At 42.3% G+C, this 25,902-nt stretch overlaps 1 protein-coding gene across 2 annotated transcripts in view; it reads right to left on the bottom strand.

Moving 5' to 3' along the window:
* The window catches only part of Map3k5 (mitogen-activated protein kinase kinase kinase 5), a 186,365-nt gene that overhangs the window by 41,204 nt on the left and 119,259 nt on the right, over positions 1-25,902 (bottom strand). For both annotated transcript variants that reach the window (XM_051175360.1, XM_051175359.1), the window contains exons 12-15: positions 20,368-20,417; positions 17,573-17,668; positions 14,627-14,708; positions 2,305-2,438 (exon numbers count right to left, since the gene is read on the bottom strand). In XM_051175360.1, the coding sequence (XP_051031317.1) occupies positions 2,305-2,438; positions 14,627-14,708; positions 17,573-17,668; positions 20,368-20,417 (362 nt within the window). The remainder of the gene's footprint in view (positions 1-2,304; positions 2,439-14,626; positions 14,709-17,572; positions 17,669-20,367; positions 20,418-25,902) is intronic.

Raw genomic sequence — 25,902 nt, 5'->3', positions numbered from 1 at the left:
ACCACCTCAGCATTGAGCTCTAACTCCCAAGTAGCAGAAGAAAGAAAGGCAGCTGCTCTATTCCTCCCTGTGGTGGGGGATGCAGGGTAGGTAACCCACAATTCATCATTTACACTCACCACCGTACTTTAGTAATTCTCTTTGGCGACCGACCATCTTTCCCAATAGAATATCCAGATTTCTTCTTGGGCACATGGACAGAGATACCTGTGTGCTCTCCCCTCACACTAACACTGTCATAAACTTCCCTGTAATCTCTATGCACAGCTAACGAGAAGCTACTCTGCACTGTTTAAGGGAAGGGCCCACCATGCAGGTATTTTCAAGCATGTGTACTGACTATATCATTATAAACAGCAACCAAGGGCACTTTGCTGTTAGTGCGCTTTGTGTATAGTAGCATTTGTATAAATCTTTAAAAGTTGTTTTCTTCCAAGTGTATATTTAAATCTATCTGGGGAGTGACAGCTTATTCAACTCTTATATGTTGTTTTGGTCACATTAACCTTGAAATGCCTGTAGATTCACAAGGGGAGCTGGTAAAAATTTACCCAGGGAGTTCAGGGAACATGTGACCCTATCATCACAGTCCCTGGAGGGCAGAGAGGAGGACAGCCAGAATAAGCTCATGATAGAGCCTGTATTAAAATACAGTCATGGACGGAAAACAAATAATCCAGTTTTATCTTCCATGATTGTAGGAGTGCTGACAGAAGATCTAAAATAACCATGAGCCAGAGATATATGGCTGAGAGAGAGAGAGGAACGGCCATCTGCAGACACAGAGCCACAGGCAGTACCCAGGTAGACAGCAACAGTAAACCCTGCTATCAGAGCTCTTCAGTCCCCAGAATGGCTCCTTTCCTAGAAGTGATTCCATCTTCTGCAAAGCTCTGTTGGGATTGCTGCTTCAAATATTCCTCTGTCCCTCTCCTCTTTTCCCCCTGGTGACCCATTAAGTATGTCTACGCTGTAGCTGTCCCACAGCTCCTAGATATTCTGTCCCCCATGTCTTTTTAGTCCTTTTTCCCCTTTCTGCTTTTCAGTTTTGGAAGTTCCTTCCTTCAACCTCGTCCCATCCACTACAGAAGCATTTCAGGCGTTTATCGTTGTCACAGTGTCCCTGACCTCTAGTGGTTCTTGGTTCTTGTGTTTCTTTCATAGAATTGCTACCTTGGAATCTTCTGGTACCTCTGTCCCTGCATGCTGTCCCCACTATTTCAGCCAGAAGCCACAGCCTCTGAATCAGTTGTTTTAAATTCCCAGTCTGTAACTCCAACTTGCCATGCCGGGCACTGGCTCTCATACTTGTCAATAATCTTCGAATTATGTTTTTGCCTTTTAGCATGCCTCAAGATAAATGTGCAGTTCTGGGCAAGAGAATCACAGTGTGTAAGTGTAAGGGCAGGGGTGAGAGGGTAGGGGTAAGAGTTCTCCCTAGTCTTGTGTCTCAGTCACCGAGGCTGTGTTTCCGGGGTGCTGGGCTAGATTCTACATTTGGTCAGGCTCCCTGAGAATAGGCCTTGAAGGAAAGAATAAAGTTCTCTGACATATTTTCACATGGTTTCCTTTCCTGTCCCTGCAACAAACACAATGGGTTTCTCTTATATTCCAAATGGAGGCGTGGTAGAACTCACAAAGTAAAACTCACAGAAGGGTGGAGTTGCCCTTGGTGGGGCGTTATCCCCTTGGATTTTTAACCTTCTGGACTCCTCCACACTGAGCGTCCAGCAAATTATTAGCCAGAGTTCAAGTTCTCCAGTCCATACCGTTTCCCTTGGAGATTCTGGTCCAGTGAGTTCTGATTGTCTGTATTTGTCTCCCCTCTATCTTTCTAGTTAAGGGAGCAGTTGCCTGTCTTCCCTGGTGGAGCTTAAAAGGGCTGTTGGTTTCTCAATTTGTTCAGTGGTCTGCTTGCTGGAAAAGCAAGATGTTGCAGCTCCTTACATGGCAGACTGGAAACTATGACTGCATAGCTTCTCCATCTGTCCTTGTTAGGAACCACCTTGACCCAATTAAGATCCATGCCGAACACACACAGGGCATCCTCTCTTCTGAATTTTAAAGCCATTAACCTTCCCAGAAAGAGTATACCCCCCCCCCAGCAAGTCTTAGAGAATCAGTAAATGAGCAGACAAACCTGAGATGGATTTAATGTGATGGAGTTCCCACACAGTTCCAAGGTGTGCTGCCCAATCCAGCATAGCAGTTCCAACCGTTAGACTATCACCAAGTATTTTCTGCCACACTATTAACAATCCTGAGCACTTAAAATACAACTTTTATTCGCAACAATTACCATACCTGCTATCTCTCTCTGGGATTTCCTTAATAGCAATTCTGACCTGGTTGCTCAGGTCTCGACCTGCATAGACTATCCCGTAGGTGCCTTTTCCTAAGACGACTCTGTCACCATTTTCATCATATTCGTAGTCGTACTGTAAAAAGTGACGGGGACACAGGAGATTGAAACATTAGTTGAAAGTGACATTGAAAACACCATTTTATAAACTTGTTTCAGGCAGAATCTTGTTATATAGCCCAGGGTGACCTTGAACTTACCACGTTCCTACCTTTACTTCCCAAGTGCTGGGGTTTCAAGTACTATCAGTAAATACCAGGTCTTTTCACAAAAACTTCCTTATTTTAACAATGGCTTTAGAAGTGGAATAATAAAATGGATTTCTTAGGGTAACAGGAGTAAGTAATTTAATATTGAAGTCTTTAATGCAGATGGAAGAAACGTTAGTGGAGAGGAAGAGATCATTAAGTAGGAAGAGGAAAGTTGGGGTTAATAATAAACAATGCTCTAATGATGAGAATTCCTCAATAAAAGCCATTATTTCATATGCTAATTAAAAATTAATAAGAACAGGAAAAACTCCAAAAAATATAAAAAAATAATAACAGCTCCTTTAAGAATTAAAAATATATATATACACTGTTAACACAAGGCAGGTAGCATGTTCTTATTTGAGAGTGCATGTGGCAAATACCACGTAGCTTCATAGTTGAGAGTGTGACAGTGCTTCTCTAGGAGCCCACCACAATCTTTCCCCCACTTGGTCCCGACTTCACGTCTGCCTGGTACTACGTCTGTTGTTTCCACCACCTCTGGCTAATCTGCCCCTTAGCTGGCAAGCTGCTGAAGCACGTATGCTGCCAGGACAATGAAGCCCCAGAAAGGGCTGGAGTAGGAGAAGAGTTGGAGGTCTTCAGTCGGTGATGGAACAGTAAGGGTTATCTTTATTTCACCATCAGTCTTCCAAGTTTTGTTTGTTCGGTGGATCAAAATGAGACAAAAGAGAGAAGCAACTCCCAAGAAATGAAGTGGGCTACAGACCAGGACAGAAACAAGACACCCTCCCCCCCAAGGATTTTAAAAATGAAAAACAGAGGAACTTTCTGAACTTCCATGTAAAAAGAAAACATGTCCAGTCCCAAGCCCCCACAGATCATGCATATTGGTCAAATGTGGAAACAGGACCAAGCTGTGTCACCAGAGGAGGCCAGCAAAGTGGTACAGACAGGAGGAGAGCCCAAGAACAAGGCCCCTTGCTGTCTACAGCTCTCTGGAGTGCAGCTCTGGCAACAGAGTTGCCTTGTGGAATGATCTCTCCTGTCTACTGTAAAAAAGAAAGCAATTTCTAGTGTTTAAAAGCCAGAACATTTTAAAATCAAAGTTATTTATTTATTTCATATCCTGACCACAGTTTCCCCTCCCTCCTCTCCTTCCATTCCCTCCCCCACTCCCCTCTGCACCACCACCCTAATCCACTCCCCCTCTGTTTCTGTTCAGAAAGAGGAAGGCCTCCCATGGATATCAACAAAGCACTGGATATCAAGTTCAGTAAGACTAAGCACCTCCCTTGTATTAAGGCTGGGCAAGGCAGTCCAGTATGTGGCATAGGTTCCCTAAAGCCAGCCAAGGTATTAAGGGAAAGCCCCCGTTTCCACTGTTCATAAAAGCCAGAATATTTAATGTGTCATTCATTAAGATGATCATGGACATAGATTTTTATGTTTATTAAGAATGACCTTGAAACTCACACAGCACAGTTAATACTCTTACAAAGAAAAATAGACACATACAAGCAATGAGGTTTTAACAGAACTTTTAAAAATGCATAAGCTAACAGATAATTTTTGTTTGAGACAGGGTCTTGCTATGTAGCTCATGTTAGCCCTGGGCTCATAATTGACCTGCCTCCACTTTCTGACTGTTAGAATAGATTACAGGCATGCTTGGCTAATTCTAGCAAACAAATTTGAAGTAGAAATTCTAATGGCCCAGAAGCTGAACAATATTAATAAAGATATACATTGAGAAATTTAAAAGTAAGAAAGGAAAAAATAGACTAGAGAGATTTGTAACAACCAAATGCAACTTGTAGAAACTGGGCCTTAAGTAGGAGATAAAAATAAATTCACACTCAGATATGATACAGGCAAATGATAATATACAAAAACACCAAAGACAGAAAAGATTATAAAAGGAAGCCTGGGGCCAGCAAGATGATTCCTTGACCAGGGTACTCACAGTGGAAGCCCACACGACCCGAGTTCAGGTCCACATGCTGGACGTGAGAGAGCTGACTCCTAAGTCGTACTCTGATCTCCAATCCTGTACAGCTGCATGCATTCCTGGGCATCTGCACTGTGCTGGCCAGTTTTATGTCAACTTGACACAAGCTGATGTCATCTGAGAGGAAGGAGCCTCTGCAGGGCATTTCCTTAATTAGTGATGGAAGGGAAGAGAGACCAGCCTATGGTGGGTACTAACATCCCTGGGCTGGTGGTCCTGGGGTCTATAAGATAGCAGGTTGAGCAAGCCACAGGGAACAAGCCAATAAGCAGCACTCCTCCATGGCATCTCCATCTGCCTCTAGGTTCTAGTTCTGCTTGAGTTCCTGTCCTGACTTCCTTCATTGATGGTCTATGATGTAGAAATGTAAGCCAAATAAACCCTTTCCTCCCCAACTTGCTTTTGGTCATGGTGCTTCATCACAGCAATACTAACTATAACCATAGCAATACTAATTATAACCATAGCATGCATGCATATATATAATATTAAAATATATATATAATATTATATATATGTATATAATATTAAAAAGAAGCAGGATGTTGCACTTCTCCAATCCTAATCTTGGGAGGCAGATCACAAGTTCAAGATCATCCTCAGAAACAAGGAGTTCAAAGGCCATCCTGAGCTACATGAGATCCTGTCTCAAATAAATGAACAAATAAATTAAGGCAAAGATAAAAAGGACAAGTGACCAATATAGGATGGTAATCAGGCTCTGGGGACCAACAGGCCATGGTGGCATCAGTGCCAGGTTATTTCCAATAGGTTTTAAAGTCCTACGTCGAAGTCAGTTGGGTCATATCACTTGAACAAATTACTTTGAATGAGAGTGGGGTGGGGCTCCATCATGGACTCTTCTAGAAAGGTGTCTGTTCTCTTGACAGTAACAGTGAGCATCCACTCTGAGGTATCAGAACTACATGAAAGAGCCTTCTTTTCTATGCTAAAAATGAATGCCCAATGTAGAGATGAAGGATAGCCTTTCTAAAGATGGTCAGGGTGCCTAAGAGGATGAGGAATGTGAGGGTGGGGGATGGGGCATGTGACAAGCAACAGGCAACATCTAGCAATCTGCCCAGACTTGGAATACGAAACAGGGATTCTGGTAAAGATGTAGTAAAGAGTAGCTGAATAATACCACCCAAGGAGTTCAAGTCACACACCCAATTCCTGTGGTCTAGAATCTGGCAATGTTGTGCTGTGCTAGCTGAAATCCCACCAACAAAGACCACTAACAAAGACACTTAACTTTGCCATTGTCCCTCTCAAAGAAAAGAAAAAAATCTATACACTAGACAGAAAATCATCAACACTTTATTATTATAGGGCTTCAAATCTTGAAAAGAAATTCAAACCACCTCCCTCACTTGATCTCCAGAAGGCTGTATTTCATAGTAAGAAAGACATATGACGACTATTAATTTACACATGACCAGAAATCTCTTTTTAATGAAAATGTCAGAGTTGTGGTATAAAGCCAGATCTTCAAAGTCAAGAGTATGTGTTCTTCCCACTGCCCATATGTGGTGGCTTGAAAGAGAATGGCTCCCATAGGCTCACAAATGTGTATGCTTAGTCCTTGTTGATGAACTGTTTAGGAAGGATTAGAGAACATGGTTTTGCTGGAGGAGGCATGCCTTTGTTAGAGAAGGTGTGTCACTGCAGGGCAGACTTTTAAGGTTTCAAAAGCCCAGTCTCTGTCTCTGTCTCCCTGTGTCTCTCCTTGCTGCCTGGAGATAAGGATGAAAATCTTGGTTATTACTCTAGCACCATGCCTGTCTGCTTCCTGACATGATGGTCATAGAGTAACCCTCTGAAACTGTAAGCAAACCCCAGGTTAAACACTTTCTTTTATAAGATTTGCCTGGTCGGGGCAACTAAGACAGCATGCTATAGAGAACCCTATAGTATTAATTTTGTTTCAACACCAGAATCATAACCATGTTCAGTGTGCTATCTGTTCCCACTTAATACCCCCTCACCTTTTCAAACACGTGCCTGGTAACCTTGACCTTTCAGACTCCAACCTTTGCTTCCTTCACTCCCTGCATCAAAGCCACTGACAAATACTATGAGGTTTCCTCTGTGCAGACTCACAGGATCCATCTTTGTCTTAATACTAATGCCTTATTTAAAGCCTCCACCAATCTCTGTCCCTTCCACCCTAGCTGCTTTCTTCTTTAGTAAGTTTTCCCTGGGAAGACGACCCGAACTTTGAAACACCCAAGGTTCCAAGTGGCCTTCCCCATCAGGATTGCCAGCTCTGCATTCTTGGCTCCTGCTTGTATTCAGGGTTAGACACAAACTCCTTGGCACAGCAGGAGTGTCCTTCAGGCCACCTGCTACCCATTTCCTGCCTCTGTCTCTTGCAGCCAGCATGACTCCAGAAGCAGCTTTTCTCATCTACAAAATTCTACCTTGCTCTGCAAACACAAGCTCCTCCTCAACCGTTCGCTGACTTCTGAAGATGGCCTGATGTGTTTCTAAGACTTCCTGCTCTCCCTCTGGTCACTGTTATCCCTGTTTTATTAGGGACGGAACCCAAGGTGCGGTGCATGCCAGGCAGGCACTTTACCCAGGAGTCACCCTTCAGGCCCTCTGCTCACTTCCCAGTGGCCCTGTCTTGCCCACTTGTTTGCATCATCATCGCTCATCTTAAGAGTTATTTGGCCAGCAGTAGGTGCTTATAACTATTTGCTTGTTAATTAAGTTAGGATATAGTAAGAACTTTGAAAAACAGGTGACAAATCATTTGGAGTCAGTACCAGGTTGGGAGGCAGAAACAAGAGCGTCAGAAGTTCAATAGCAGCCTTGACTGTAATTTGTAAGGCTGTGAGACCTTGTCTGGGGGAAAAAAAAGATTCAGTATCAGTTTAGTTGTGGTCACAAGTGTGTTTGCCACAGGGACACATGAAGAACATGTATGCTGTGGGGACTAGTCAAGTTTTGTTTTCCCTCAGGAACCTAAGCATCCAAAGACTATTTTTGTTAAAAGTACTTAAAAGAAAAAAGTAGACGTACATATAAATCACAGGTTGTAATATAAACAGTATGATTAAAATAAACTGCCTCATTGCAATTGCTGTTTGGATTTTTTTAAACTTATTTCCCTATTCTAACAAAATAAAGACATAAATTGAAAAGGCAATTCTGAGAGCGCAATGAGACACGAAGCTGGCTACTCTGTATGGGCAGGGAATTACCTATGTGATGGACTGAAAAGTAAGCTACAATGGGGGTTGAGTACCCAGGAGGGAAAGGAGGGGTCAGCTGCTAGATGGCAATACCGAGCATCCACTTCGAGTACCCAGAGCTATATTAGACAATACTCCTACGCTAGGTGCTTAGTCTAGGGATGAAGGATGTCCAGCCAACCAGGGAAATCTGCCTGGGAAGGGATGTGAGAGTGGGGGACCTGAGGCAAACATCAGGGATAATCTAAGCAACTTGTTAAAAGACAAATGTGGAAAGGAAAAAGTGGGTGGGGAGAGAAGGGAGGTCTTTTAAAAGCAGGAGTACACTGCTTGTAAATTTTGTGTTCTATTTCTATGGCAATAGGTTAGCAAGTCAGGTTGTTGCTAAGGGAGACAGCAGGTGCATTTCAAAGCCATGGTTGGGAATACATGTAGAGTCATCCTTTTTTTTTTTTTCTTTTTTTCTTTTTGTTGTTGACTGTCCAGAACAATCTAAACTGGGATGGGAAGAGAGCTGGCATGGAGGACGTGAGTGACAAGAACAAACAACAGATTGGTGATTGCCCCAGCCCTTGCCCCTACAAGGGACCTACAGAGAAAGGACCTCCTCTGAAAGCCCACACCACACTTTCCTCTGGAACGTCATTACAGCTTGTAAGAAGTCATTTCATGGATCTAAAAAGCTTTTTATTAGTACCAGGTCTATATTGTCTCCTTAACAAATGTGAAAATCATTAGTAACCATCAAGAGTATTAACAGAATGTCAAATCAGTAGATACTGATGATATCTTATGTAACAGTTCTTGCTTTTCTCAGCTACTCATAAAATTACAACCACACAAGGGACAAAACTCAGGCAAGTGCTCTACAACGAGCTACACTCTCAGCCCAAGATGCTGTTTTTGAAGAAACTTCCTTATCTCCCGGTGTAAAAGTGCATACCCACCCCTCACACCCTGTAGCTCTCCAAGTCCTCTGCTTTCTTAGCATACTGTGTGTTATATTCATTTATGGCGTTGTCACTTTCTCCTTGAGATGCTCGCTTAATGACGGCAGGGATCTATCTCTGTATCAGTCTGCTGAATCCCTGGAATCAACTGCAGAGTAGGTGACAAAATTTTCTGAATGGGTTAATGGGACCCACTCGGTCCTGTCACTATAGATGAAGATTATTTTAGTTTGAAAATATTGAGGTAAAGAGAAGCCATGAGACTGGGAGGGGCGGGCTCTTGTTGACATAGCAAGCCTCCTTTAAAAACAGCTGTTACAGTTTCCTGCCAAAGGGAGACAGAGCACTCCCATGTACATGAGAAACTGCATGTACAACTGTCCAAACTTTCAGTGCTTTTCATTGGTTTTTCACGGTGTCACTATGCCCTTTCCCTTAACCGCCCTTCTAAGACGTACATCAACAACAAACTCTAGCAGTCGAGAAAATCACTTGTGAGTTACATGTCTTTCATTGATCTTCACTAAAGGGTTGGGTCTTCTCGCTATCCTGACTTTTGTCAGCTAATGTGCAGGCCCCTAGGTACAGAATCTAAATTGGTAGAGGAAAAAGATCAACAGAATGAAAAAAAGCAAGCTGATGTTGGTCTTACACGACATCTCAACAATACCTTAGGGAATAGGTTTTATTTTGTATTGTTTTTGTTTTCCAGAAATGGAACTGTACATTCACATTTCAGATACAGAAACAGAAATGCAATCTTAAAGGAAACAAACCAGTTTGTCGCTTCATCATTCCAAATCTATTTAAAAAGTCACTGTTAACAAGTGTTTATGAGGCAAGTCAACAAAAGGGAATGGTAAGGTCTTTCCTTCATCACTGTGCAGGTGTCCACGTCAAAAGAAAATTATTCCTTCATGGAGCTGGTCCCCCTCCACCCACAAGGGGTAACTTTCCCTTCATGTTTACTGGGGACATTGTAGAGACAAGTTCACAGAGCATGCAGCTCTGATGCCTCAATCCTGTGCCAGTTGATGTGTAAAAGAGAGTTACAAAAATGCATGTGTGTCTGAGCCATACTCCTGGAATCCAGCTGTAGAGAAGGAGGAGAGATGAGCAAAGTGGTGAAGACTGTGCTGGAGAAACCCACAGAGACAGCTGACCTTACCAAGGGAGGGTACAGGGACCCCAGGTATAAAGCTGGGGAGAACCAGCATAGGACTGAACCAAGCCCTCTGAATGTGGGTGCCAGTCTATGGGACCTCTGACAGTGAAACCAGAACTTAATCCTACTGCACAAATGGACTTTGGGAGCCCATTCTCCATGGAGGGATACTCTCTCAGCCCGGACACATGAAGGAGGGCTCAGGCCCTCCCCCAAATGATGTGACAGACTTTGATGATTCCCCCATGGAAGGCCTCACCCTCCCAGGGGAGGGGATGGACAGGTGGGATGGAGGGGTTGGTGGGGGACATGGAAGGATGGGAGGGAGAGGGGACTGGGATTGATATGTAAAATAAGATTGTTTCTAAGTTAAATAAATTTTAAAAATGTGTGTGTGTGTGTGTGTGTGTGTGTGTGTGTGTGTGTGTGAGAGAGAGAGAGAGAGAGAGAGAGAGAGAAAGGGACCTGCATTAGTTGTTAACAATCCAGACCTTATTACTGAATGATAGACAATACAGCAAGCAAAATCAGGGCAGAATAACAGGTAAAAACTCAGTGGAAGCAGAGCCAAGTGAGAAGGGGGAGAGGTTAAAATAAATTAAAAGGAAACATGTCAGAAAGATATGGTTACCAAGTGTGACAGCTGCCAACACTTGCCAAGTCCAGCAGCTGAGACGCACGAGACAAGGGAGGACATAGCTTGGCTAGACCACACGGTGAACAGAGAAGCCACGTAAGAAAGAGTCAGGGACACTGCATGATCCAGAGACCTCCTCAATGTGTTTGAACAGCAAATTATCCCCATAGGCTTATGTATTTGAACATTTGGTCCCCAACTTCTAGCACTGTTTCTGCAAGGCTGTGGAACCTTCAGTAACTTTCCTGGAGGAAGCAGGTCAGTAAGGCAGACCTGAGGTTTGATAGCCCAGCACTACTTCCTGTCTCCTCTCTGCCTCTTGCTCCCAGTGCCATGTTTCCCAGGACAGGATGGATTGCATCCCTAGGACTGTATGCACCTCCCACCCCCGCAAAAAAAAAAAAAAAAATCCCTGTACACCATCTGGGGGACTCCATCCCCCAGAATGCCTTTTCTTGAAGTTGCTCCTTGTATTTGAGCACAACAAGAAACACAATGTATGCACTCCGTCTACAAAGAGCAGCAAAAAAGGTGCTGAGCTTGGAGAGACCCAAGATTAAGTCTGAACTGGAGGTCTCTGATGGTGAGAAGAGGAAAGGCAGAAAGGGAAGGGTTAAGTGGCTGGGGCTGGGCTTCTCTCTATCTGGACTAGATTATGGGGCAGGTGCTATCACCCTGCAGGCAGGGATGTATTAGTATAACAAAGGGATTGTAAGTGATAAGTATTAAAACCCTAATGGCTAGCTATACTCAACTGCTTGAAGACTTCACTGTAAACCAGCACATTAAATTACTAAGAATATGAGCTCATAACCCTTACATAAAAAATAGTCTTAAGTCACAATGGATGGCCCTGAACCAAAAGGAAATGTCACTGTATAAAGACAGGAAGTTTCCTCTAAGACACAATATCATGCTGTCTTTTAAACTACTTTACACAATTCATATGTGTCTTAGAGTTTTTTATTGCTGTGAAGAGACACCACGACTATAGCAACTCTTATAAATAAAAATATTTAATTGGGGAGGCAGCATACAGTTTCAGAGGTTCAGTCCATTCTCATCAGAATGATGCACAAGCAGTCAGATGTGATGTTGGAGCTGAGTCCTACATCTTGACTCAGAGGCAACAGGAAGTCAACTGATTGTCACACTGAGCGAAGCTTGAGAAAAGAGGCCTCAAAGCCTGCCTGCACAGTGACACCCTTCCTCCAAGAAGGCCACAACCTCCTAATAGTGTCACACCCTTTGGGGTAGCATTTTCTTTCAAACCATCACAGAATGAATCTGGAAAATTATTTCAAAACTTAAAGCTGAGAAAAGTCAGTCGAGAGCTTGTTCAATTCTAAGGGATGGAATTATCTTAGACCAGCAGGGAGTGGCTTGGTGGCAAAGTCAGAAGCAGAACCCAGAGCTCGTCTCCAGTTCAGAGATCTCACAGGAGTAGATTGGATTCTCTGAACAGGAGAGATCTTGTTATGAGCTGAAAGAGGCTGTACCCATCCCACCACTCATTGAAATCAGAAAGAGTCTAACTCCAGTTTCTAAGAAGTTTTTCAAATGCCAGGAAATCTGGGGTTGGCCATGAACTCAGAGTTTCTGGAACCACATTAATATTATCTACTGAATGTTGACAACATCCTAAGTGAAGATAGGAACATTCAGGAGTATCTCCTGGTCAGCCATCTTTCCCAACATTTTGTAATTGTTGGACTAAGGCACACAAAGGCTTCATGAATAATTGAATTCCACTTGAAGTAAAGACAAAATAATTGCTGTGCATACAGATCTCAACCACTGTTTAAGATGATCTCTAATAAAATTCTTCTTATCCAGGACAGAGGTTGAGAAGAAAAGGAATTAATTTCAGCTTTTCATACATGGGGTGAAGTTTGAAGAAGTCCATAGTCAGGAAGTGAAGGCATTCTAATAAACTAGCATGCCATTAAAACAATTTAAATTGGAAATATTGAAAAGATCATCAAATATATATTGGAAAGTTATACACTATACAAAAATGTAGGTTAAGGCTGAATGATATTCAGCCATGGCTATGAAAAGACACCGAGACGAAGAACCCAGGTAGATCTCACCATCCTTCCCCCCAAGATTGCTGTAACCATTCACGAATGCTATGCTAATGGAATGACTATGACAGAATGAAGTCCAATAGCAAACTGAGTCCAAACTCTTAAAACAAAAGATGCTTGAGTTCTTGGGCAAGGCTATAAAGCCCATTGAGAACAGCACAGAAATCTTTCTGTCAGAGAATGATTTAAATTACTCCGATGAGACTCAAGACCTATAAGAGTGTTTTCTGCCACAAGCCACAAAAACTGGGTATGCACATGCTTAGTGGAGAAGGGAGAGTTGTGCTTAAACAGAGCATCGTCACACAGGCATGGTAGATTTTGAGAGGTCAGCTGACTTAGCAGAACCCATTAGATGTTCCTTATTTAATTTGTCATGATGCTTTTGGTAGACTTGCCCAGTCAAGAAGGGACTCTCATAACACCCACCCCATATGCTACTACTGAACAGAGTTCTTTCCAATGTGTTCTACTTCCCTCTTACAGGACAAGAGACTGAGGGTGGACAACTCAATCACAAATCTAAAGCTCCCTGTGCTATGTGGTGAGTATAGTGAAATTAGCTACGAGTCCCCAAACTGGTGGTTCAATCAACCACAAATCAGCCTTGCTTAACTATGTAACCATAGCCTGGCTACAATACATATTTTTGTTGAAATGTATTCAGTTCTTCAAAGGAAAAAGAAATGAAATAAAAGGTAGATGATGCTGGTAAAACAAACAAACAAACAAATAAAAAAACCAAAAGCCAGCAATATGTGGTACTGCAAAAGATTCGATGAATTTCTTGTTTAACCCCATCATTATTTTAGCGATCATTCTCATTTTTCTTTTTACCTTGACAATTGCTTTGTATCAACTGATAGTAAATATAACACACAAAAAAAGCTCAGATGCTGAGAGTCAAAAGAACACTGAGAGACCTAGTTCCAATACAACCCTTTGATCCCAAATCTGGAACAGAAAAGACCTAAAAAAGTATCATTATCAACTACTCTATGACCTAACACATTGAGAAATTCCTTTTTTCCCCCCAGATCAGACCTGTCATCTTTTTATAGCTTTAAGAAGAATGAAGCTTCTTTATGAAAATAAAATTTATAAAACCATTAGATAGTCAAAGAATTTAACCATAGGTAGCATTAACTGTTGGTTAGTATATCTAATTTTTCTTCCAACTGTTGTTCTACCGAGTAGCAGTTATTTATTTTAGTTCAGCAAATGAACTTAGTTTAGTTCAGCAAATGGGACTTAGTTTACAGTTTTGTCTTTTTTTTTTTTTTTTTTTTTTTTTTTTTTTAAATTTCACTTCAAAGTTAACATGTAAATGTCAACACGGTGGCAGTATCACACACCTAGGAGGCGTAGGCAGGAGGACCTGGAATTCAGGGCGGCCTTGACTGGGTAGTGAGTTCAAGGTCGAGCTAATAGAAAGTGATAAGAAATTTATCACCTGGAATCTTCAGTCAGTGTTTTTGTTAGGTTTGAACACAGTCAAGGACAGATGAGGCAAAGTGAGGGATCTGTGGCCCAAGCACTGAGGTCACTTAACTCCTCCATAGCCAAGGCATAGTCAGTCACTATCAGGAAAGTAAAATCTGATAGCACAGTTCCTGAGGAGAAAGTGGCCAGTGTTTGGTTTTAAGCTATTTTTAAAGCTTTGCTTTTACTAATTCTATTTTTGTATACATGAGTGCTTCTTTATGAATTTGTGTGTGTCAGTGCTTGCAGAGGGATGGCTTGGGATCCCCAGGAGCTGGAGTTACAGGCAGTTGTGAGCTGCTGGACGAGGGTGCTGGGAACTGAACACAGGTCCTCCGGAAGACAAGAAGGCCTCTGAATCGCTGAGTCCTCTCCCCAGCCCCTCTTATTCTGAGGAAATTTAGACTCTGAGTACCTCCATGCTTCACTGGGTGATGAACCCCATCCCTTCCCATAACCCCTCGAAGTCAGCTGTCAATTGCTCATTTGTAAAATGCAGGTTTGCTCCGGGCATTACCTCCAGGGAGTCGCCTTCACAGTCTCCTTCCTCCGTGCCTCGGCCCTTCTCTTCCGTAATGGTATTCACCATTTCAAAAAACCTACAACGAGAGTTGCTGTTCACGGCAATGTTAAATTCACACGCTCTTCACTTCTCTCAGTAACCCTGACATAAACTGACAACATCTTGGGTGGAAAATTCGTTTTAGGCACTAAACCCGTCGGCCTGCCACCAGCGCGCTCAGAACTTTTCTATCAGGCAATGGTATGGGGCAGTCGTGCAACACAAGCCGTTTGTTTATAAAGAAGTACCGAATCACCCGTGATCTTGGTGAATCAATACCTGTATCTAACTGGCACCCCAGCAGAGATCAGCGTGTTGGTTGTTCACCAAGCTGAGGACCAACCGGAAGGACAACCGGAAGGAGCAACGGGAAATGGGGCTGCCCCAAAGGGCTAGCCCGAAATGTTCTCTGGTGAATCAATTATCACACTCTCAGCTCTCTCAAGTGGGAAGACCCTCTGCCCAACCATTGTGGAGATTCCAAATTGACTTCAGGGCAAAAATCCAGAACCAAGAGTCTTTAGGCAAATAAACCATCAGGACCAATCTGTGTGGTGGTGGTGGTTGTGGTGGGGTGTAGGAGCAGGAGCGCAAAAAGAAATCTCAGACTGGTAGAATTTTTCTAGAAATTTCTGACTATAAATAATAGTAAATGTAACATGGACCCAGAACACTGAGGCTAGACAAAGTCATAGAAATGTGAGAATGTGGACTTGGCTATCAGACAAGATGACTGGGTTCTATGTGCGCTTGGGCAAACAAACTCTTCTACATCTCTGGGTGCTTAACTGTAAAGCTCTGGATAGGCCCATTCCACAGGCTGGGAAGATACTTAGCGCAGCACTTGCATAGTACATGCACAGAACACAGCATTCGTAAACATTAATGTCGCTTTGTTGCTGCTATTGTTATTAAAAAAATGTAGCTATATTCTGGATATTCCAGAATGTCTAGTATCTGTAAATTTGATCTCAGTTACTGTATCTTCTGCCTGAGAAGATCCTATAAATACAGCTTATATATGCTTTGGTGACAGAGTTACATCTCTGCTGTTTCTGTTTTTCCTTCCTTTTTTTTTTTTTTTTTTTTTTTTTTTGGTTGTTTTTTAAGACAGGGTTTCTTTGTGTAGCGCCCCCCCCCCTCCCCGCCATCCTGAAGCTTGCTTTATAGACTAGGCTGGCCTCAAACTCAGAGATCCACCTGCCTGTGCCTCCCAGATTCTGGGATTAATGGTGTGTACCACCACTGCCCAGTAAGCCACCTCTCTTTGGATGACATTTTAAATGCTTGTTATGTTTTATTTCTGAAGTCAGTTTCAGAGCCAAGCAATATAAGTGAGAAATACAATCCTACCCTATGAATAAAGTTGTGGCCAGTGGTTCACAAATGAATTAATGGGTGCACTGCTTACATGGGCTGCTGGCTTCATAGGCAGGGCATGCTGTATGTGAGGCTAAGCACATGGGCAGAGCAGGCTATCATGTGATGAGATTACCTACACAACGCAGAAACTATTCCTGTACCTCATTTTATCTTTCCATCAATTCCAAACAAACAAACAAACAAACAAACAAAAAAACCTCATTGAACACTTAGGGCCAAGAACTATTCTGCCAAATGGGAACTAATGAATGAGGGTTTTTGAAATTTGGAATTACAGAGTTCACTTGTGCCTAATGAAACAATTTTTTTTCATACAATATATTTTGATCATGTTTTCCCCTTCTCCCAATTCCTATTCTCTATTCCCATTGCACATTTCTTGAAGGTCAAAGGCATAAAAACAAAATCTCATGATTGATTAGAATAAGAGTAAATTTTGAGTAAGATTAAATTATTAGGATGAGTTGAAAACAAAAGGAAAATTAATTAAGAGAAAGAGAAAGAAAAAGAATTTTTTAAAAAATGGCTTTACAGGTAAACATTAAGACCTGAGAACCTGACATGAAGATATACATCAGCCATTAATGGAAATCTTTTCACTATGACCATCACAACAGATTATAACACAGCTGGACAGCAATCATCTGTATCCATCAGGGGCATTGACCTGCCTGGGTCAAGATCCCAACTTTATCCTTATTGGTAGTTACCGCTCAAAAAATTCTATTTCTTTTTCTTCTTTTATGGAAGATGGCAATCATACCTATTTAATTGGATTTCACTAAAGATTAAAATCGATACTATGTTGGAGATAAGCATTAAAATAAAAGCAAACTGCTGACAGTGAATTAGCCTATCAGTCATTTATTATAGTGGTTATTTGAAAAAAGAACAATTGTTGATAAAACTTAAGCTCAGACTGACTTTCACCTCTATTTTAGCTTCTAAGTGGCCATTCACTTCTCTTCTACTTTATCACCCACCACTGTGTTTTAAGGGAATATGAAATGTTTAACTAACTGAGAGAAATATACCAGGGGAGAATATGTTCATAGATTTTTGGGTTATCTCTTTTACTGGTATAGAACAGATCTAAGGCTATAGGCCCACCAGGGGAGTTGGGCTCCTTATTCAACTCTAACCACACAGTTCTCCCAGGAGGTAGGGTGTCTGCTTCAGACAAAAGTGACTTTATGCTAAATAATCTGTTCATGGAAAATTTCATACTCATCTATAATAAGTAAGCATTTTAAAAATGAGGCATGGTACTATTAAACAATTAACCAGTACACCCCGGCTAATGTTTTATTTGTATAAAATACACTGTGACTAAGCAAAGGCCTGGTTTGTTAGACAGAAATCCTAGACCCAATACCACATGCTTTATAAAGCAGTCTTTAATGTAAGGGCTGTGCAACCACCTTACCATCAATTTTCCACAGAAGCCACATGCGTCCTTTCACTTGAACACAGTGACCAAGTGGGAACAGCCCCTTCCACACGAGGACAAATACGTACTTTTTACAGTGCAGCTCTGTGCAAAAGTAGATCTGGAAATCGTCAGAATTGTGAAGCACGTAAAGGAAACAGCAGCGTTCTTCAAATTTGGAGATGCTAGGACAAACAAACAAAGCCCCACTTTATTCAGACTCACACCAGTACTTCTACAGATCACTAATGAAAAGGAAAGATAAAATTTGTTTTATATCCAACCCTGCTATGGCATCACTGTCATTTATAGCAAGAAGCTCTAAGTGGTACTTTTAAGACAGAAGTCCCCATACCATAATATTAAAATTATGTATTATCCCTACGCATCTTTGCAGAACAGGGCTGCTCTGGGGTGTTGCTCTGCGGTGCTGAAAATATGCATAAGACACGAGTCCCGTCTGGCATCGCAGTGACCTGTGCTTAGAGGGAAGCGTGCATACCAACTGGCTGGTTAGCTTCCAGTGATTCTAGGCTGTGCTTTTCAGGGCTAGCAAGGCAGTTCACTCAGGCAGCAAAGTGGCTGCACTAGCTGTAGAGATTTTAAAGGAGCAGAGCAATGTGGACCAGCAATTGGTGTGGACCTAGCAAGTACTTTACTTTAGATCAGTGGTTCTCAATCTGTGGGTCTCTGACCCGTGAGGGTCAAACAACCGTTTCACAGAGGTTGCCCAAGACCACTGGAAAACATAGATATTTACAATACAATTAATAACAGTAGCAAAAATTACAGTTATGAAGTAGCAATGAAATAATATATGGTTGGTGGTCACCACACCATGGAGAACTGTACTAAAGGGTCTCAGCGTTAGGAAGCTTGAGAACTCCTCTTTAGAGCAAGGTGAACAGTTTTCGGTTGCGAAGTTAGGACCGGCTAGTTTACGCCAGGAGTTGGCCAGTGTTTTCTGTAATGGGCCAGATAGTAAAATATTTCAGGTTTTACATACAGGCCAAGCCAAGCCACTCAGTTCCACTGTTGGAGCGTGGAAGCCTGAGGTACAAATGAAGCTGTGGCTATTGTCTAACAGAACTTGATCAACACAACAAGCAAAGGATCCCATCTGGTGCATGAACGTAACTCTTCAGGCCACATCATCATAATAGCACCTGCTACTTTTCATTTTGGAATACAAAGCTTCTTTGGGTTTTGAGAATTGTCTCTCGTGTGCCTCAGGATGATTTCAAGTTCACTACAAAGTCTAGCCTGACCCTGAACAAGGATTACAGGCATGTGCCAGCATGCTCAGATTTTATATTTTCAGTCTTTTAGAACTGATTCTAGTCGTCATCTAAGGCCCAGATGAGACCCTTTCTCCTCTAGCTTTACTATTTCTACTCCAGACAGAAAGACTCCTCGTGCATTTCTTCTCCAAATGTGTTTCTAGCTTGTCATTGCTCATCTCACATCCCATGGCCACCGGACGTCAATGCTTGTTTCCCCTTCCCACTCAACTGTGAATTATTCAAGAGGACTCCCTTTCTTCATCACTTTTCCATCTTTAGCCAAAAGGAGTCAACACGGCACATAGATGATGCTCAATAGATGCCATTGGTTTGAGCTGGCTACATCTTGAGGTGATGCAAGGCAAACTTCTCACCTAGTTGGATTGCTCCTTCATTTGTCACCCAGTCTGTATAGAGAAGGAAGCCAGCAAAGCAGGCTGTCTTTAAAGTCACAAGCCAAAACTCAAGTTTCCCAACATGTAAACCAGCGATCACCACAGGGAGGCATTCTACATACATGTCATGAGTCACAAGAACAGCTAGGAAGGACTGCCAGGACTAATTAATAAGAGCTAAACCATTGTAAAACAGATCTGATGAGATGAAATGCAGTTACTATACTAAATGGACTGCCGAAGAAGGCAGCAATAAAGAGTACCTTGCTAATGAGTGGTTTAGGAATTAAAATATTAAGCGTGTAAAGTTTTATTTGAGAAGGTATTGATTGGAAAGTCATGAGTCACACTCATAATCTCGCTTGTTTCTATTCACATCATTCATGAGGTAACAGGTAGTTGTTCTATCAAGCAAGCTAAATTTATTGGTGACTCACCACTCTACCAGTTCATGCGCTAACAAACCAATTACTGTTAGTGCAAAAGCAACAGGATATTGCACAACTGGTCTACAGAAGTCTGTTCTCTCCCATCCCCATTATGTGTGTGTGTGTGTGGGGGGGTAAACAGTAGTAAACACAGTTTGGCTTGAAAGCTGAATGAACTGGTGTGGCATAGGCTTCCAAGATGACAAAGTTCCAAACACTAAACTGTTGACACCCAATTCTGATTGCTGACTTTATTTCTAATTCCCAGGAGAGAGCATGTTTATCTGAGCCATTGGTATTATGACAAAGTTTTAGAACTGAACTGATATTTGTCACTGTGACCTCACAAACATAATTGCATCCACAGTGACCTTGGGAAAAAATTCATGAATTCCCCATTCATACGTCATCATTAATATGAGATCCTGAGTATAATCTGGGAGATGTCCTGCAGACCTGCTGGTAACCTAAAGGACAGAAAGCCATCTCACAGCTTAACCGAAAGGTCAGCCAGCAGGGGAGGACCTCCACGTGGCTCCCTTCTAGCCACATGTCCAATACAGATCACAGTTCACATTTACCACTCAGTGATGAGCCCATGACAGTGAGGTGATCTTTACAACTGGGCAGAGAAGCTGATGGCTGAGTCTTTACAACAAAGAAAGATCCCTGAAACACATGTTTTTCAAATTTAACTTATGATTTAGAGTCCAACTCGGGCTCTGTTTATTTCAGAAGAGTGTCTTCCAAGCACACAGGATATCTTAGGGAAACGTACCTTACTCCCCTGATAGAGGATGCACTGAAGTTCCACTCATGTATACCTTTCTGGAACATGGAACAGTGATAAAAGAGATTAGTCATCCACATGCATCCACATGGAAAATAACATCATAAAATAATTTAGTTTTAATAATAGTCATTTTTTCCTGATGCCTAATTCTTCATGAGTAAATTATCTAAGGAGGCTGAACTTGAAGACGACAGCTTTCAAAACATCTGCAAATTATTTTCATTAAATGTAAACCTTAATTTTAGTTGTAACTATTATGCTTTAATTTTAAGTAAAACCCAAACCAAAACAACAAAAACTTCAGTGATCAAGGTAATTAGATTGCTGTAGTCAGCCACATTTTCTTTTTGTATAATTGCCAATGATTTTCCATGTATGTATGTATTTGTATGTTTGAGTACACATTTGTGGGGTTTCTAAGAATCTATATTATTCACCAGATGATTTCTCCATTGGCCTGGAGCTTTTCTCCAGGGATTTGCCTGTTTTCACCAGGTCTGGGAGTGCAGATGCACATCATCACACCTGGTTTTTTTTATGCTGGTTCTGGGAGTGGAGCTCAGCTCACACCTGTGTAGAGAACTATACTGAACAAGCTATCTCCCTGGACTTAGCAGTATTTATTTTCTGAGAAAGAGAAACAATTAATTTGAATAAAATCTCTGTTAAGGTTTTAAAAATAATTATTTTGAATTATTTTTTGCCTTTTGATCTTGAAAGAGGGGACATATTTTGTAACCCAGGCAGACTATGAACTTGAGATCTTCTGGCCTTAGCTTCTTGAGTTCTAGGATTCCAGAAACATACTATCACAGCCAGCTTGGCATTAACTTTAGGTAAAATTTTCAAGTAAACGAGTAATGGTGTTTTCTTTCTTTCAAAAATTAATGTGCGTGTACATATACATGTACAGAGTGTCTATTACAACTCTAAGGAATTATAACCTAATTTATGCAAAGCTTAATATGCTAATAATGTTTGAACATAAAAATTGGGTTATTATGTGATAGGTAGATGTGGGTGGTTCCCAGAGTCCATATTTAAAACAACTGAGAATGTATCACTCAATTATGACTAAACATATCACAATAATTATCAGATAATTGTCCTTAGATTATTTCCCTATACAAATGTTTAGAAATCTCAACATGTCCTGAGCTGACATATTGGGATGCAATGAACAGCCTACCTAACTGGGCTGGCATGGGACCTGCATACTAGTGCAGATGGTCATGACCTTTACCCGGACTTTGAGTTATTCTTCTTAGCAAAGGCTAATTCCAGGGTCCATACCCTAACCACTCATGTTCGCTGATTAAAGAAGCTGCCAGATGCTCTGTCATCAGACTCACAGTTTTTGGTAATATTCAGAACATGCAAGCCACTTTTTTTCCTGAAAACTTTGCTAGACAGTCCTGTAAAAATGACTCAACAGGATTCAATTTCTCTTTTAAATTGTCAGTCAGATGCTGACTTGAACTGACTTCCTTTACCAAGTGCCCAGGTGATGGCTCCTTCTGCAGGAGTCTGACAGCTAATTACAGCTAACTTCTTCTCCAGAAGAAAAGACCTAATGGATGACTGAAATTATGCCAGGCAATGAAAAATGTCTCAATCCCTTCCACTAAACCAATGACCTTACATCAGTCTCACTAATATCTATGAACAAAGCCTGCCTAGGGTTCTTGAGATGGTTTCTCTGTCTGGTCTCATCCTCCAATAAGGATGAAACTACCCTAGTTATTTTCTTAACTATACCCTCAGTAAAAAGTATAATAGAAATAAAAGACTGTTTGGCCATGACTTAAAATTCAAGTTAATAGGAAAGCAAGCTCTTGCGACTGCTATGCAGTAGCAGCCTTGGCCAGGCTGGTGAAACAGATGTTGAACTTTGCAGCTCTGACGTGGCCCAAAACTCTTCTCTTGGCAAAAGCAACTCAAAAAGCTACACTTTCTATCCACTTCTCCTAAATCTTTGCTAGGGCCATGCAACCAGGATTGCAGATAGATCCTCTCAAGTCTGTTGCAAATTTCTCAAAAATCAATGTTAGTGCATCTTGCTTGGGTTTGAGCTGAGTTATCACACAGCAAATTCTATCATCATGAGATCTAAGGAACAGTGTAGAAAGGCCTAATAGAAAGCCTAGGGCATGGCTGAGTCCCTAAGGCACTTGCCTTGCAAACACAAAGACCCAAGTTTGATGATCAGAACCCATGTAACAATGACAGGGAGTGATATGTCCCATGTCGCATCACTGAGAAGGCAGAGACAGAGGCTCCCTGGGCCCCGCTATTCTACCTTTCTGGCCTAAGTGGTAAGTGGCAGGCTAGTCGGAGACCCCTTCTCAAAAGGGGTGGACAGCACTCATGAGGATGCCACCGAGGCTGCCCTCCAGCCTTCACATATACACACATGCTCGTGAACCTGCACACAAATGTGGATTGGTATACACATGAAAATGCATATATACACATACATAAAAAACGGCCACATGTAAAATAACCAAGTATTGGGCAGAGGCAAATTAAAATAGCAGCCTCTGTTCTTAATCTGACATGTGGCTTCTAATGTCTGTCAACTGCAGGTCAGTGTCTAAATGACACAGAGACTTCAACTCTGAGCTGTTCACTGCTCACACACAACACATCCGTACATCTAAGGCCTGCTACTGAGCTGTTACCCAAGACCATGGTCAGGGTTGGGGATGAGAGCAGAGCAGGCTTGGGTAGTGAGCAAAGCAGCCACTGAACACAGAAAGCACACATAAAGGTGAGGTGACACTGGCAAATCAGGTTTGCAACAGCCCTGCTCTGGGAGAAATCAAGGAGGGGCTTCGTGGATAGACTGGGCTGATTCAGTGGGAAAGGAGCAGACAGCTTCCTGAATATCTGGTTCCCCAAAGACTGCCCTGCCAGGACAGCTTTGAGCACAGTGCTCTTAGCAGCCACTCCACTCACTGCAAGAGGGCTCACCTGCATGGCAGGAGGGACTCGCCACAGGGAGGCAGTAGTGAGCCACAACGTGAATTGCAAGGGTCCAGTGATGCAGAATGTTCAGGTTCTGGTGGGGCACTGAATTTCGTCTAAACTGGCCACAATATGTTCATTTTCCTTGTTGGTGATTGGCTTAGCATGATACAGCTTTTGTATGAGTTGCGGGGCTGGGAGGTGGGGTTGGGGGTGGGGGGCTCGGCCCTCCTTTTTGGGATGCTGTTGGTGTCAAGCAGTTGTTTAAGACCACAAGAAGACAGCCGACCACTTACAGAGAACTCGGGTCAGAGCCCTGATACAAAACCCCTCGGAAAGCCATTTCAGTATCTGTCAGGATAGGTAATACAATTTCCTTAGTGTTTGAGCTGTTTTACTTGGGACTTCGAGCTGAACCCAGCATGAATGGAAGGGAGTGACTAACTGGAATTAGGTAGGAATTCTCCTTCACACAATTTACATATCCTCTCTACATGGCCCCTGGCTAGAGCTGGGGTGACAAAGGGTAAGCAGCCTTTGCTGAAGGGTCCCGCCAGCCACACTTGTGATTTAGAAGCCCAAACCCAGGCCAACAGTTGCTTAAATTTCAACCCTAAAAGGGAGGGATTTCAAATAAGCATACCAAATATCTTGCATGTAGTTATGATGAAGTGTGTGAGGGACCTTGGTGGATTCCTTGTCAGTGAGGGTGACCGAGGCAGAGGGACACACATGCCAGGCAGACAGAGCTTAGTGAGAAGTTTTATTAGAAAGGGGAGGGGAAGGGGGAGGAAAGAGAAAAGAGGTAAAGAGATACAGAGACAGAGAGAGAAGACAGAAGAGAAGAGGGAGACAGGAAAGGCCCTGTCTGCCCCAGGGGACCAGCAGGAAAGAGAGACTGAGTGGGCAGGGTCTTTCTTTTAAAGGGTCCTTTGCCCCTGGGCTGAACAGGGTACTGTCTGAGTGCATTCTGCCAGGTGACAGGGGCAGGCCAGAGTAATGCCTGAGTCCTTAACGCTTGTTGCTTCTTTGGATCTAGGATTTTCTTCCATGGTATCCAAGCAGATTTTCCTCAGGTACTGACCCTAAACAGCAAATATCTATGGGAAAAATGTACATGGCTAGGGCTCAGTAATTGTGCCCTATGTAATTATGCTATGTAAAGTAGCTTTCCAAGAGTCCTGGGAATTGGTGTCAATGTCTGAAAGTTTTGGAAAATTGCAGGATGACGCATATAGTCTGTAAACAATACAACAGTTTATCCCACATTGTAGAAACTGTAGGCAAATAAATAAGCATGACAAGTGAAAAATTAAGGCATCCTATGTCATAATCCATTTCCTGCTTACCGTATGACCTATTAAAATGGTTGCTTACCTGTTAATTATAGACTTAAGACTGGTAATAAAGGTTTTCATTGTGTGTCTTTCCTGCAATCTTATCACTTTGGTTGTTAAAAGGAGAAAAGGATGGAGATAGTGAGTGTAGCTTACAGAGAATCAAGTCAAAACCCAAAGGGACACTGGCTGGCAGAAGCTTAACTTTTTGTCAAGGACATTTTGATGTACAGATTATGGAGGATCGGACACTACAAATGTAGTCCTCCTGCATCAGAAGACAGTGGGAGGCTCAAGAGATGCTCTCAAGAGCACCTGCAGAGGACCTAGGTTTGTTCCCAGTACTAATATGGTGCCCCACAACCACCCACAGTTCCAGTTGCACAGGACCTGGGATGCTTACCTATGTTGGCATCAGATAACACATAGTGCACATGCATGCAAGCAAAATGCTCATAAAATGTATTTTTAAAGACAGCAGAAGCAGGTGTGGGGAAAATTCACAGCCTTAACCAGTAACCCTTCCTCTTGTACTCAGTTAAGTCACAACATGTACTTCTTAGCACAATGTAAAATAGTCACAGAGAGCGAGAACACCCGTATCAGACCTGCTTCAGTGAACAGAGAACCTCTTTGAAAGAACAAACAAAAACTACTAGCTGGAAACAGTACCGTTTCCAAAAATCTCTGGCCGGCTGTTAGCTCTTTTCCTGTCTTCCAAATTCTATTGGCTAAGTCTCAGGACCTTGTTCATGCTAATTCCTTTAGCCACTTCTGATCCAAGTGTCCCTGGGTAACCTTGCTCTTCATGGTCAAGCCTCTGAAAATCTCTTCTAGTCTTGCTCTCTCCCCAAAATAAGAGCATGTTTGCATCCACTTTAAAGTGCTGTGAACAAAGTGTTGTACTTTAACGCAACATGGCTAGTAACCACACACAGATAGCCATGCTGATTGCCCAGTTTTGTCTCTGTAGGTGTTTGCATCAGCACCAAGTACCCAGGTCCAAAACAAAACTCCTGTACAACTCACTTTTTCCTTCTAAACACCCTCCTGGTATCATCACCATCAGACTTTGAACCTCCTAACTCTTACTCTTCCCTTTTAGTTTCTCTCCTAATGAGTGACTGAGTCATACATTTATTTGCAGTTGGGATCCCGTTGTCTCAGTCTAACTTCTTTAGCTACTTCATTTCTAGATCCTTTCTTTCATACTCTT

The sequence above is a fragment of the Phodopus roborovskii genome, unplaced genomic scaffold, assembly GCF_943737965.1.
Source record: "Phodopus roborovskii unplaced genomic scaffold, PHOROB, whole genome shotgun sequence".
NCBI lineage: Eukaryota > Metazoa > Chordata > Mammalia > Rodentia > Cricetidae > Phodopus > Phodopus roborovskii.
Note: the sequence above shows the minus strand (reverse complement) of the source record. Positions and strands in the feature narration are given on the sequence as shown.